Source organism: Lissotriton vulgaris, chromosome 2_1 (genome assembly GCF_964263255.1).
Source record: "Lissotriton vulgaris chromosome 2_1, aLisVul1.2, whole genome shotgun sequence".
NCBI lineage: Eukaryota > Metazoa > Chordata > Amphibia > Caudata > Salamandridae > Lissotriton > Lissotriton vulgaris.
The window spans coordinates 17,979,483-17,993,455 of record NC_141687.1 but is presented as its reverse complement, the minus strand read 5'-3'; the positions used below and the strand labels follow the sequence as shown (position 1 = coordinate 17,993,455).

The following is a 13,973-nucleotide window of genomic DNA, read 5'->3' as shown; positions in this document are numbered from 1 at the left end:
TTAGAGGTTCCTCCTTCCCTTCTAACCACGTGCACCTATCTATCTCAGTATTCCAGATTTCCTGACAGGAGGTGTCTATGCTGGTGTTCACTCTTCCCCTACAAGACTCATTCCCCATCGTATCATCGAGGTGGATGGCCCTACACTGGAACTCCGTGTCTGGGGTCCATTTGTTATTAAAAAAGACTGCCCTAGACATGTCAAGGTACTCCCTGGGGACACAGATGAAAGCGGGAGCAGATGTGTTTGTGCACTGATGCAGTGGGTTTGCTACCTCCAAGAATCTCTTTTCTGGAAAGTCTCAGGGCCAAACAGTATCCTACCCAATGCTGCCCCTCCTGCTCATCCTGTCTAGGTCTGTTTGAATATCACTCGGATTGGTAAAAGGTACAGTGCTGTGGGACTGGTCTTGTACCAGGTCACATTCACTCCTACTCTATGGGGTTCTACTTAGTTGGGTTGGATTTTGACCCTAATCTTACACAGGTACAGATGAAGGAGGCATTTTGCTTTTTCAGGGGCTACTTCTTGGGACAAATGAAGCCTGCCTGTGCCTACTGTATGTCATATCAGCAAACAAATGTAACATTACCTGGCTGATGTCTGGACACCCACAGCTGTCATGTGCTGATACCATGTGTTGTGTAAGAGTGCACTGTGTAGTGCGTGTGAGATGATAGTGTTAGGTCCAGTGTAATTATAAGTGACATGGGAGAGGTCCCTACGCAAGTCCTGTGGAAATGTGTGGGTGGATCCATTTGAATAGGCAGATCTTTGGCAACATATTGATGTGGCCACACCCATAATAAATAGAGGGTATACAATTGTACAACAATACATAACTTATTGATTAGTGCAGATCTTGGGATGACTTCCAGGGGAGCCGTCTGTAATCCTTTGGTGATCAGGGATTTCTTTACTTTTGGAAGAGTTTTAAAAAAAGTTGTGGAAAAAGTTCATGGTCTTTGACTCACACACTTGGGCCTTGTTGTGGTTACGGAAACGTTCAACAAAGAGGTGGTGGGCAGCTGTGAAGGTGGTGCACTTTGGTGGATCTGTTGCAGACTTGGTGTATAAGAGCTGTTTGTTTGTTGGTTAGTTCAGAAAACATTTGCATTCTTAATTTTGTCACCAGACATTCTTGGGGGTTCCTGTGCCTATTTTTATGAGTGGGCTTTTTCCATTAATTTGTGTAATTTTAGTGGGGCACTGGAAGGTGGCCCATATCGGGGTATCTATTTTGTTTTTTAAAAACAGCGGATGATTATTCGCTGGTCACCTTAATTTTTATTTATGGCTCATTGGTTTTCCTCACTCACCATGATAGAAAAGGCCAGTCAGTCTAAATCGCTTTATTATGGTAATTAAAACCATAAAAGTATACTACAAAAATCTTTTAGAATCAACAATGAAACTTATACAAAATGAATTCAGCATATTCTTATACACCATAAAATATCAAAATAGAATCATCCCCATCTTTATAATATGAAAAATGAACCTTGTGCCAATTCCTTTAAAAAATATTCTCATGCCAAAAAATCCAGATAAAGAATAATTTCATTATAGTTATCGAAGAACTAAAATATATCAAATCATAAGGTCCCATCTTTTCCTTTTCCTGACTGCCGCAACTAGAATACTAGCGATATTAAAACGTTCATGTGCATCATTCAACGTATGTAGATATACTAACGCAGGCCACACCTGCATAAAGCATCTACCCTTTAGTATAGGTACTAAAAAACGTTTCTGAATATGACGATAATAGTCACAGAACATAGTAAAATGCAAAGTGTCTTGTGTAGAAAAATTGTAACTGGAGCAGGGGCCCAAATCCTTCACATTTTACCACCTTGAGGTCCTACCAATAAAAGATGCAAGTATTTAAATCTAAATCTTGTTAAAAGAAAGCGGTGGTAGGGCTTTGTTATTTCACTTAGATTGGGTTCTATCGCTGGGTTGGTTTTGAGGAGTAAGTGGGCTCGAACCATTGGTTTCATTATCCCTTTGGCCTCTCTTTCTATATTCGCATCATACAGAAGAAGTCTTTTTTGACCCACAATAACTTCCTTCAACAGCTTGTTTGGAAAATCAAATTACTCGGGCTCCCTAATTTCTTTGTTAAATTCTTAACCTAACCTAGCAAAGAAATACTACTTGCTCTGTCCAGGGATAAACAATACCGGGCAATCTCAGGCTTCAGCTCTAATTCTGGCTCAGTCCAGATCATTATCCATCGCAGAAGTTGGGCCGCTCCAATCAGATCTGACACAAAACCAATACATAATTCTTGATGAATGATATAGGAAGGTGTTCATTGCGGGACTTCAAGCAAATTTCTTAGAAACGTATTCTCTACTATTCTACTTATATCCCCAAATTTTAGACCCATAATTAGAGATAGCAATACATTTGGCTCTGTATATGTTTAACACGGCTTGAACCTGCTTGGCCCCCTAACCTAAGGGCAAAATCAGGAACCGCTACTGTTGATCTTGCCTCAGCATTTCTTTTCGCTTTCTTTTTTGGTACCCATGCGCCCCTTTCATCAAACAATACCCCTGGGTACGAAAATGTGGTCTCCCTCGATATTTCATTTCCTTCACAGAGATACGTTTCAAGTTTTTTGGGTCTAAGGCCCATAATCATAGAGTGAGATTTTGAAAAAAAAACACTTAAATCCAATGTGCTTGACAGCTTCCAGTACCCCTTGATTTTTCAATACGATCACATGTATTTTTCTACTATACACCCGTGTTTAGAAATATTATTAATAGTTGCCTAGTTTGTTGTATATCGTTTTTTTCTGACAAAAGCTGACGTTTCCATATGTAAAGGAAACCCAAAAATATAAGAGTTGCTTTATTGATAAATGAAACTAAAAGTCATTCCTTTGCAAACATATCATGAAAGTTTGCCCGAAACGAAACAACTTTAATAACAAAATTTAATCCTACAAACAAATCCCTTGTTCCCTTTAGTGGAACATGGAGTCATGGTTCTTAGGTTAACCTTGCCCTGTCTTAGGTGTGGGGGGGGCGGGGGGGGGGGGTATTAGAAGTCAGTTGTTGGTATCCAGATGACTGAGTGGAAAGAATCTATTAGTAGTTTTGATACTGGTATTATCAGCCCACCCCCTGTTTGTCTCTGCAGATCTTGGGAGGGATATAGAAAAGGTTGAGGGTCCAGACATGGGAGGAAGCCCAACCCTATTTCCTGATCTGTTAACTGACCCCCCACCTTCTGGTACAGAAACTGATCTCCTTATATCCCTAGGGTCTTTAGCCTGGTTCTCCTCTATAGGGGGATAAAAGACAAGAGGCCGTGCTATAATACCCCTGGCTTGATTTCAACACCACCCTGCAATATCAATCTGATCAAGATTGATGCTTATACAGTCCCCCCCAGCCCCCCCTCCAACCTTCCCATCCCCCCCTTTTGGCCATAATGATCTGTGAGGACGCTTGAGCCCCATGATCTGATCATTTTTTTTACTAACATTTTTGTTTTACAAATTAGCTCTATAGTAGATTCAGTCGTTTTTTCTTTAAGCGGGGGTTAAAATTCCTTCCAGGGGAATAGCCTCAGGGGGTAAATGTACCCTATATCTACTGGCAGTCCTCTCTATAGGTGTTTTTCTATGCCCAAGCGGGGTTGGGTTATCTAGCAAAGGGTGCGCTTCCACATGTTTGGGGTTAGTTTCTGCCAATCTGCATCTTTCCTCGATCTATCCGTATCAGGACTGGGTACGCCCGGATGTAGAGTGCCATGTCAGTCCCCGCTCACAGATCCCACCTCTTTGCCTGCTTTGGGGGATATTTGACAGATTATGCTCAACATTAGTATGAGAGCACCCTGCCCCATATCTGCCCCATGCCCCATATCTGGGTCGGCTTCCTCGCCCGTGGTTGCATTCCGTTTAGCTACAAAAGGTAAATTGTTGGAGACTACCGTGTCAGCCCCCAGGCCTATCCTTTACTTTACTTTACTTTTTGTATCTCATCCGTCAGTGCTCCCACAGCTGTTCTTAAATATGATGGATAAAAGCACATTTCCGAGTTACCTTTGTTTTTTTTATCTGAAACAGAAAAGGATATTTTTAGGGAGGGCGGTGTCGGAAGGTGGAATCTGACTGCATGGTTGCCCCCACTTTTTTCCTGGTGTTTTGATGGTTTTTGTCAGGTGACTGCTTGGATGTGAACACCATGTTGATCTGAGCTCAAGTGAGACTACTTAGCAGACTTTTGACATCGCCTATCGCTAGGTTTACTCCAACTGTGTTCTTCTCAAAATATCTGATCCATTCCCCGCTCCATTTAACAATAGCGGCAGTTTGGTTCTGGGCCCTTTTTTATCCATCTGAACCCATTTGACCCCGTGCCATCTTGCAATAGGTGCCACATTTTGGCTTGGAGTAGTGCCACTGGTTTAAGGAATCGCAAATTGCGATTCCTTAAATGCAATATAGGAAGCACCCAAGTTGTGCGACTTTTGGCTTAAGGAATCGCAAAATACCACCAACTTCAGGTTGGTGGTATTTTGCGATTTCTTTGAAAAATGCACTTTTTGGTATTTTTCAAAGTGCCATGTGGATCACATACATGCCCTTAGGGCATGTATGTGCGCCACATGTGCACACATGTCAATTTCAGGAGGGGTGCAAAAGGGTGTCCTATAGACACCCTTACAACCCTGAAATTGCATTCTCAATTCACGATTCTCTAATTGAGAATCGCAAATTGAGAATGTCTTCTCACTCATTCCTATGGGCCTTCTAGCCCATAGGAATGAATGAGAAGGTATTCCTTATTTGCGAATCGGAATTTGCGATTCGCAAATAAGGAATAGGTGGGATTCGCAATAAAATGTGCTAATCCTACCTACATTTCGTTTTGCGATTCTCTAATTGCGAGTCCCTAAAAATCGCAATTTGAGAATCGCAAAATGAAAATTACCTACATATGTCCCTTACTCATTTCCGTATTCACAGAAGGCATTTTAGGAGTCCTAAAGTTAGGAGTTCTAACTTCAGGACTCCTAAAAGTCTTCTGTGAATACCAAAAGTCTTAAAGTTAGGATTTTTCTCAGTTTAGGAGTAGTATAGTTAGGACTGTCTCTTCTTATTTCTCTGCACCTTTCTCCATTTTTCTCTGGATCATAGAGGCCATTACAAATAAGCTCTGGCCCCCAGAAATGGCTGTCACCCCCACACCTGCAGCCATCGCAGAAATGTGTCACTGGCCCCCACCCTTCCAATGTTTAACCTTGACTACTAAAGGAGATTTCACTGCCTGTCCACCTCACACATTTCTCACTGTGTCTCAATATTGACTTTCAAACCTTGGTTTCGTAAGTTCATATCGTTTATGTTTATTGTACTTAGTAAATTCTCTGTATCTTGTTTTCAATCACAATGTTCAATTCATGGTAACATGTTTTACTTCAGACAATGTCTTGTAACAAGTTCCAATGCATTTCGGGCATTAGGTAGATGCCCTTCATCAGGGAGAAGACAATGTCTTTCATAAAGTTGAAATTGACAATCTTTGGATGGTAATCGTGGCGTTTCGTTACGCAAGCTTCATTCTGCGCCGGCGTCAGGAAAGAAGCTTGCGTAACCAAACGCCACTACCTAATGCCCGAAATGCATTAAAACTTGTTACAAGACATTGTCTGAAGTAAAACATGTTACCATGAATTGAACATTGTGATTGAAAACAAGATACAGAGAATTTACTAAGTACAATAAGCATAAACGATATGAACTTACGAAACCAAGGTTTGAAAGTCTTCTCAGGGTAAAAAGACGAATTACTGTGTGCCAAAAGGGATGGAACTAGTGATCCACTAGCCCCACTGTTATGCCATGTTACTTGACGTCGTGGGACCCTCGACGCCACCTTTTGAGCACCTATAAACTCATTAAAAACATTTGGAATAACTCAGATTATCCATAGCTGTGCATTTGACCCACATTTAATTTCAATATTGACTTTATCATTTGTAATCATGTTTAAAATTGATACTTGTATAGCCCACTACTTACCCGCAAGGGTCTCAAGGCGCTTGTACGAATACCGCTGTGGAACCCGTCCTGGCTATCCCTGTGAGGCGTCCACTCCTGGGCACCCCCAAGGTGGAGGCCAGGCATCCTTAGCGTTGTGGGGGCCGCTGTGGAGATTAAGCGAACTATTGCCCAGAGTTGCAGAGTGGGACTCCATGATTGGAATAGGCACTGAGGCGAGAATTATCAGGTCTTGGAATTTTGAGCCCAAGACCCGCCGAGGCGACGGGTTAGACCTCTGCATCAGGGTCTGCCGCTCTAACCATTGAGCCACACTTCTCTGTTTACTTTAATTTCCTCATGCAATGTTTTTACTCTCTGCTTAAAAATGCTGTCCTGTTTGGACACCTGTAAAGTATTATAAAAAAAAAATAAGTAGTAATCCTGTGTTCCGTACTGTCATCCACTGGCCTGCACTGTGCTATACAACGAAAAATATACAATTGTGACAAGATAATGTGCCAGGCTTACTTGCGCAAACCAGTTGCTTGTTTGCTCATGTACATAAAGGAAATTACAAAAGTAGGTGCTCCAAGGCAGTGGCCGCCACTAGGCCCACAGTAATGGATAGGGAAAACCCAATCCAAAAGCAATAAACACAATTCCCGAGCACCAACGTGTGGAGAAAATTAATGTCCAGTTCCGTCGATTATTCGCACAGATTTATTTTCTTCAAGTTTCTTCAGTTTCAACTTTAAATGTTCATCTCTTCAAATGTAGCCTCAAATCGAGCCAACGCGTTTCGTCAGAAAACAATGTTTTAACATCTCTAACTTCATCAGGGCTTTACAAATAGAATGGAAAGGATCTTTCCGATTGGCATCTTGTTCATCTAGTTCATTTGTCATTCAGACCACAATATAATATGACATTTCGTTGAGGCGAGTGCTTCATAAACGGTTCGCAGTGGCATAAGCAATAAAAAAAATAACTTTCTATTTTTTCACCTTCGTCCCTCTCTCTAGGTTTTATGCTGCTCTACACACTTTCTGGCTCAATGCCGGTTAAAGAGAAGGGCTGACAGCGCCCCCTGGCTGTGTGGGCTGGTTTAACAGCCAGCCATCCCATTCCATCATGGCCGCCAGAGACGCCCCCCTTCACTTGGGCAGTGTCTTCATCAACATGGAACAGGTATGTGGTCTTAGAGGGAATATGGATCCCTGTTTCTTGAGCTGTGGGAACAGCAAACACCCCACATTAGTTTCAGGACAGGTCGCCTTTCAGAGGCTCAGAATCTGCTGGGAAAGAGTCCAGGCCCCAGGCATGGTATCATACTGTAATTGCATGTGTAAAGTGCTTACTAATCTGGCAAGGCATTGAAGCTCTCCATGCTATGCAGCAGACTGAATTGGGACCCAGGGTGAGTAGTTTATTCAGTGATTATTGGTTATTGGGATCAGACTCGTGTGTGCTCAGGAGACCACCCCATGTCTTCGCACCCGTTTCTTGGGGTAGATTGAACTGAAAGGGTTAGATGTGATCGTTAGCGAAGGCTTGGGGAGTGCAAATGCTGGAGTGACTGTCTTCTGATGTTAAAGGGTGTTAACTTGGCCTGGGCGGAGTTTGCGGAGCTTTGCGCTGCTCGCACTGATTTTTAGCACCGAGTTTTTCCCTCTCTTTAAAATCAGCGCGAATGGGACCACGTGTCGCGCCAGAGGATGCGTCGCTTTCTGACGGCTCGAGTAGACATTCAACGGGAATGACAGCTTTCTCAACGTGAGCAGACTAGACCTGCTGCGACCACCAGCAATGAGAAATCTCACCAGGAGGAGGTCTAGAGCGAGTTTTTTTCACACAAGCACTCACCAACTTACAGATGGCGAACCTCTAGAGCGTCACATTGTGAAGTTTTTCAGAACTCTGCGCTCTGCGCGGATTGGGAAAAACTGCTCGAACTCCGCCAGCAGAGCAGAATTCTTTTCTCACCCCTAGTGTAAACATTTTAGGGTAGAGGCGATCTTCTTACAAGTATAACAACTCCATGGCATAGTTCTCGAGTTACCAAAACAAAGAGGTGTAGGGAGTCACCTTCTTGGAGTTCTGAGTGGGAAGGCGGGGATCTGTTACATTGGCAAAGCAATACCTCATCAATAACGCAATAATGGAAAACATTGATTTAATAATGTGGCATTTCACAATTCTGAAATTATTTTTGTGCAGAAACTTTTTTTGTTTAAATATTTTTATTGGGGGCCGTGGCCAAGATGGCGGTTTAGCCGGTCGCAAGTCCCGTGACCTCCCCGACCCGTCACCTCCCGGGGCAGGTTTTAAGTACAGTGTTCCCCCCCCCCCCCCCCCCCCAAGGGGCATTACAGAGACCGGGAGAGCAGCTGAGATAGCGGGGACTAGGCGGTCCCTGAGAAGGACCGGTCCGACACCTACAGCGAGCGAAACGACCTGCAGAGCCAGACAGTGCGGTGAGACCTAAGGCGCGCGGGCTGCGGAGACGACTCGCCGCGAGTGCCCAGGGCAAGCTAATCACAGCCCCAGAGACGGCGGGCAGAGAGTAGCCCTTGTGCCCCCGCAGAAGAAATCGGGAGGGCCCAGGGCTGCACTTGGGGGGACGCACACCCTCTCCCTCCCCCCCACCAAAGAGGCAGCGAACGACCCAGGATAGCTCCGGGTCGAGTGGCCTACACCAGAGGCGCCCCTCCCACGCCGATTCAAACCACGGGCTACAGCACACCCCCAGCACCGAGGCAGCGAACGGGCCAGGCAAGCGTTTGGTTGAGAGGCCCACACCAGAGGCGCCCCTCCCCCGCCGGCCCAACCACGGACTATAGCACACCCCCAGCGTTGAGGCAGTGAACGGTCCAAGCAAGCGCGGGGTCGAGAGGCCTACACCAGAGATGCCCCTCCCCCGCCGGCCCAACCATGGACTACAGCACACTGACAAGGCGGTACGGTGACGCCAGAGAAAAGGTGAGGAGCGGCGGGGGCACTAGCAGAAGGGAGGAGACCCCGGATACCGCGAACGCCGCCATTTTGTGGGTAAGGTACGGAACAGGACCGGGGGAGAGCCCGGGAGGGCCCTGAGCCTACAACAGACTCTGGTGGTCAGGTGTCATCGCTAGGAGCCCCGCGGACATTTGACAGGCCTCCACCAAGTCCAGACAGCGCAAGCACCTGAAGGGTCATAGACACACCAGCGCAGGGATGACAGGAGCAGTAGAAGTAGGGGTTGCAGAGGCACAGCAGGACAGGTGGTCGGCGAGACTCGAGGGGGTCCACCAGGGGTGGCTTCCCCGCCGGGGTCCAGCTAGGGGGTCCGAGCAGAGCTGCCCACGGGGCTCACAGACCTCACCGCGCGACAGAAGACGGACGAGCAGCCAGGTCCCAGATAGTAGAAAAAAAGGAAGGGGTTGCAGCGGGGTTCCCTGGGCCAGAGAAGTGACACGACCCCCCCGGATCACAAGGAAGGACCTGAGATTGACGACAGCGCCAGTTCATGAGAGTGACCCGGGCATACTAGGGCTGAAATACGGGTCAAAGCCAAGAAGCTGGTGAGCACAAAATGGCCGGCCTAAGGAAGAAGGGGGACCCTACCCTCATTGAGATGCTCACTAAGGGCCCACCAAAAAGCGACAAAGGGCCGCCCTCCCCCGGGGTCACAAAACCAGACACGGACACCACAGGGGACGAAGTGCCCATTACCAAGTCCTTCCTGGAGTCCTTGTTTAACTCCCTCCGTGAAGATTTCCGGACGCTGAAACAAGAAGTGGCCGGGGAGGTCAGGGAGATAAGGCGGGAAGTGGATGGCCTAGGAGAGCGCGTGGTCTCAATTGAGGAAGCAGATCAGGCCAGGAGCGACGAGATTGAACAGTTGCAGCAAGAGGTCATACGTCTGAAGGACCAGCAACTTGACCTGCAGGCACACGCAGAGGACTTGGAAAACCGGTCCCGCCGGAACAACATCCGGGTTCGGGGGGTCCCTCTCAAGGAGGAGGGGCGGACATCACTGGCTACCTACAGGCCCTGTTTCGAGACATCCTGGAAGAATCAACAGACTTTGAGATCAGAATAGACAGGGCTCACAGAGTGGGGCTTCCAAGATGCTCACCTGCCCCCCTCCCCAGACATCCTGGCCTTCCTGCCCGACTTTCTGCTCAAAGAACGGATCCTCAGAGAAGCTCGGAGGAGGCAGCCCCTCCGATTCCCGGGCCATGCTGTAGCCCTCTATCAGGACCTCCCCTCCGTTACCCTTCAAAAGCGCAAAGCATTCAAGGTAGTCACGGACTTCCTGCGCACAAAGGAGATTCCCTACTCCTGGGGCCATCCATTCCGCCTGATATTTAAATGGAACGGAGCTCTGCAGCAGCTGAGATCGCTCAAAGACACCTGTGCACTGCTGAACATAGAACTGACGGAGGACTCAACGCCACCAAAGCTATCCCAGGGCCCGTCCCAGGGAGGATGGCAGAGGGTCGGCCGAAGATGCTCCCCAGTTGTGCACACGAAACCAGAGGCCCACATCATCACACAAGAAAGGGCCACAGCCATCCGGGAGGTCGCCAGAGAAACATCATCCTCCGAATGAGTGATTAACGTGGGGGGGACGACGCAGCACAAAAGCATTTTAAGCCTGGGGATGCGGGCGGGGGGCCACGGAGGTCGCCACAGGAGACTGCTTCACTAAGTACTAATACCACAGTCCTGTGCCGGTTTGGGAGGACTGGGACACTGTTTGCTTACCAAAGGCCAGAACTGAGGGTTAAACGGTCTGGGACTATGGACCGATTGCGGGAGTTCTTTGTTGGGGGTAGGGAGGGTCAGGGAGGGGGGGAGGGGAGAGGGAAAGGGTGGGAAGAGAGGTGGGGTGGGGGAGTTCTTGGGGGGCGTTGGGGAAGGGGGGGAAGGGTGTCCAGTGCTCAATACTCGACTACAGCTCCCAGATTCTATGCCCGCGCAGGACGGTGGGTTCCCTCCTCATCATGCAACCACTCACACTTATGATGCGCCCCGCCGGGCCTCAGACACTAGCGTGACGGGATCCCAGGCAGCCTATGCCTCCCACCACCCGTAAAGTACTGACCCTCAATGTGAGGGGTCTTAACAATCCAGTCAAGCGACGAGCGATTTTGTCCTGCCTAGAAAACACGCAAGCGGACATATGCTTATTACAAGAGACTCACTTACTGGCGCGAGATTGCCATCGGCTGCGCTCTCGTAAATTTCCAACACAGCTCTTCTCTTCTAGCCCCACTAAGACAGCGCGAGTAGCGATTTCGGTGACACGACACTTCAAAGGGGAGGTATTACATAAAAGTGCAAAACTTAGAGGGATGCTGCTGGCATATCGCTTCACCTTGGGGAGTCTCACGTTCACAGTGGGGTCGCTTTACGCCCCCAATGAGGGCCAAGAACAGTTCCTGCATTCGGCCATCACCGAAGTCACGGCCACGCCATATAGACACATTATCCTAGGGGGCGATCTGAACCTAGTATTTGATAACCTCTTAGATAGGTCAGGCCAACGCACTCACCAGGTTGGGGCGCTCTCCACTAGCAGCATTGACCGATTGAGGGACCGAGACCTCCACGACCTCTGGCGCAGACACCACCCTCAAGACACAGAATACTCTTACTATTCTAATGCACACAAAACGTATGCCAGATTAGATCACCTTTTAGCCTCAGGCCCGGTATGCACATTAACGATCTCGACAGAAATAGGAGTAATTTCTCTCTCAGACCATGCACCAGTCACCGCCACGCTCACTCTGCCGCCTACATCTTACCCCCCTAGACTATGGCGCCTTAAAGATACGTTATTACATAGAAGGAACGTACTGAAACACATTCAAGACGCAATCAAAAACAACCTTTCCCGCAATTCCAATTCCGACACATACCTTTCGACACAATGGGCAGCTCTGAAGGCGGTCCTTCGCGGGGAATTTATAGCCCTTTCATCTGCTGAAAACAAGGACAGTCAGCGTAAACGCGTCAAACTCACGCAACGCAAATGCACCAGAGGACAGGAGCCCCACGAATCTCAAAACAGCTCAAGGCCATGCGACACCAGTTGTCAGCCTTAGACATGGACCGAGCGAAATTTGCGGCATTGAGGTTGCAGCATGCCTACTATACCGGAGGCGGCAGGTGTGGCCGTCTGTTGCCCAACAGGCTGCAAGTGGCACACCAACAACAAAAAGTTAAAGAGATTACTCGATCCGACTGGATCTGTGTCTCGGAGGACGCCGACTTTGCGGGCGCCTTCCGTGACTTTTATACCACCCTCTACATGGGCGACCCGCCGAATGGCTTAGAGGCTACTGCCTTTCTGGATACGGTCTCGCTCCCCTCTTTATCCGCACCACAAGCAGAACATATCGAGCGGGAAATTCGCGTAGAGGAAGTAATTGCCGCTATCTCTAGGCTCAAACTCGGGAAGGCACCGGGGCTGGATGGCTTTCCAGCCATCTTCTATAAAAAATTCTGCACCGCGCTCGCTCCAATCCTCACCCGCCTGTTTAACACGTAGGCTAAACCCGGAGCGATACCGCCCTACCTTCTACGGGCCTCAATAACGGTCATTCCCAAACCGGGGAAAGACAGGACAAGATGTGGGGCCTACCGGCCAATATCGTTGTTAAATGTAGATCTCAAACTATTCATAGGGATCCTAGCAGCCCGATTAACCCCCCACCTACCTGGCTTCATAGACCCGGACAAGGCAGGCTTTATCCCTGAGCTCCAGACAGTAGATAACACTAAACCCATCACTCACCTGATAGAAAAAGCTTATAGAGTGCAGGGACAGAGGATGATGATAGCAGTTGACGCCGAAAAGGCATTTGACCGAGTCCATTGGCCCTATTTAGAACTGGTTATGGCCAAAGTGGGGATTGGGGAGAAATTTCGTAACTTCATCTTTAACTGTTACACATCCCTCACAGCAGTAGTCCTGGTGAATGGATATAGCTCAGCCAGTTTTATCATTGAGAGGGGCACGAGGCAGGGATGCCCACCCTCACCCCTCTTATTTGCCCTATATATGGAGCCTTTAGCCCAGAGAATACGTCAAAACCAGGCGGCTACAGGGATACGGTTCGGTGGCTTCACACATACTATCAGTCTCTATGCAGACGACATACTGATCTCTGTAGAAAACCCACGAACAGCCCTACCAGGCTGTGTGGTGGAACTGGATGCATTCGCCAAAGTGGCCGGGTTCAAAATGAACACGGACAAGTCGCTGGCCTTAGACTTATCGCTATCTTCAACTACAAGAGCTTATTTACAGGGACTCTTTCCCATTCAGTGGACATCGGGCACGGTTCATATCTGGGATCCAACTGGCCCCCTCATTCACTGTCATGGCAGAGGCTAACTACACGTCACTCCGTGAAAAGATCAGGCAGGAAATAGGTCGCTGGCGACACTTCCCGCTCTCCTGGTTAGGCAGGATTGCAGCGGTCAAGATGACCATCTTACCCCAAATCCTCTATCTTTTGCGGGCCCTACCCTTGCGACCCCCTGTCGGATGGATACGGCAAACACAAGCTGAACTTGCCCAATTTATCTGGCAGGGCCGGAAACCTAGGATGCGGAGGGCCTTGGGCACACTAGCCCCGGAATCTGGGGGCCTGGGGATACCAGACTTGCACAAATACTATCAGGCGGCGCAATTGCGCTACCTGGTGGAATGGAGCAAATGGGAGTTGGAGAAACACATGCTCTTTCAAGACCAAGCCGTTGCAGGCTGCCCATTACAGGAAATCCCATTCCTCTGGAAGGCCCACAGGCCTCCCAACTTATATGCCTCGTACAACACAAGAGTCCCATTGGAGATGTGGGACACCACTAATATTACCCATGGCCTTACGACATTCCCATCCCCGCTTACCCCGCTGGTAGATAACCCAGACTTTACCCAGGCACAGGGAGACTGACTTTCACACAC

The 13,973-nt window shown here is 48.1% G+C and overlaps 1 protein-coding gene across 1 annotated transcript in view; it reads left to right on the top strand.

The window, feature by feature from the left end:
• SLC4A3 (solute carrier family 4 member 3) overlaps window positions 1–13,973 on the top strand; it is a 475,170-nt gene that overhangs the window by 5,617 nt on the left and 455,580 nt on the right. Inside the window, exon 2 of the mRNA XM_086958435.1 lies at window positions 7,033–7,198. Within this exon, the coding sequence (XP_086814561.1) occupies window positions 7,142–7,198 (57 nt within the window). The 5' untranslated portion in view covers window positions 7,033–7,141. The remainder of the gene's footprint in view (window positions 1–7,032; window positions 7,199–13,973) is intronic.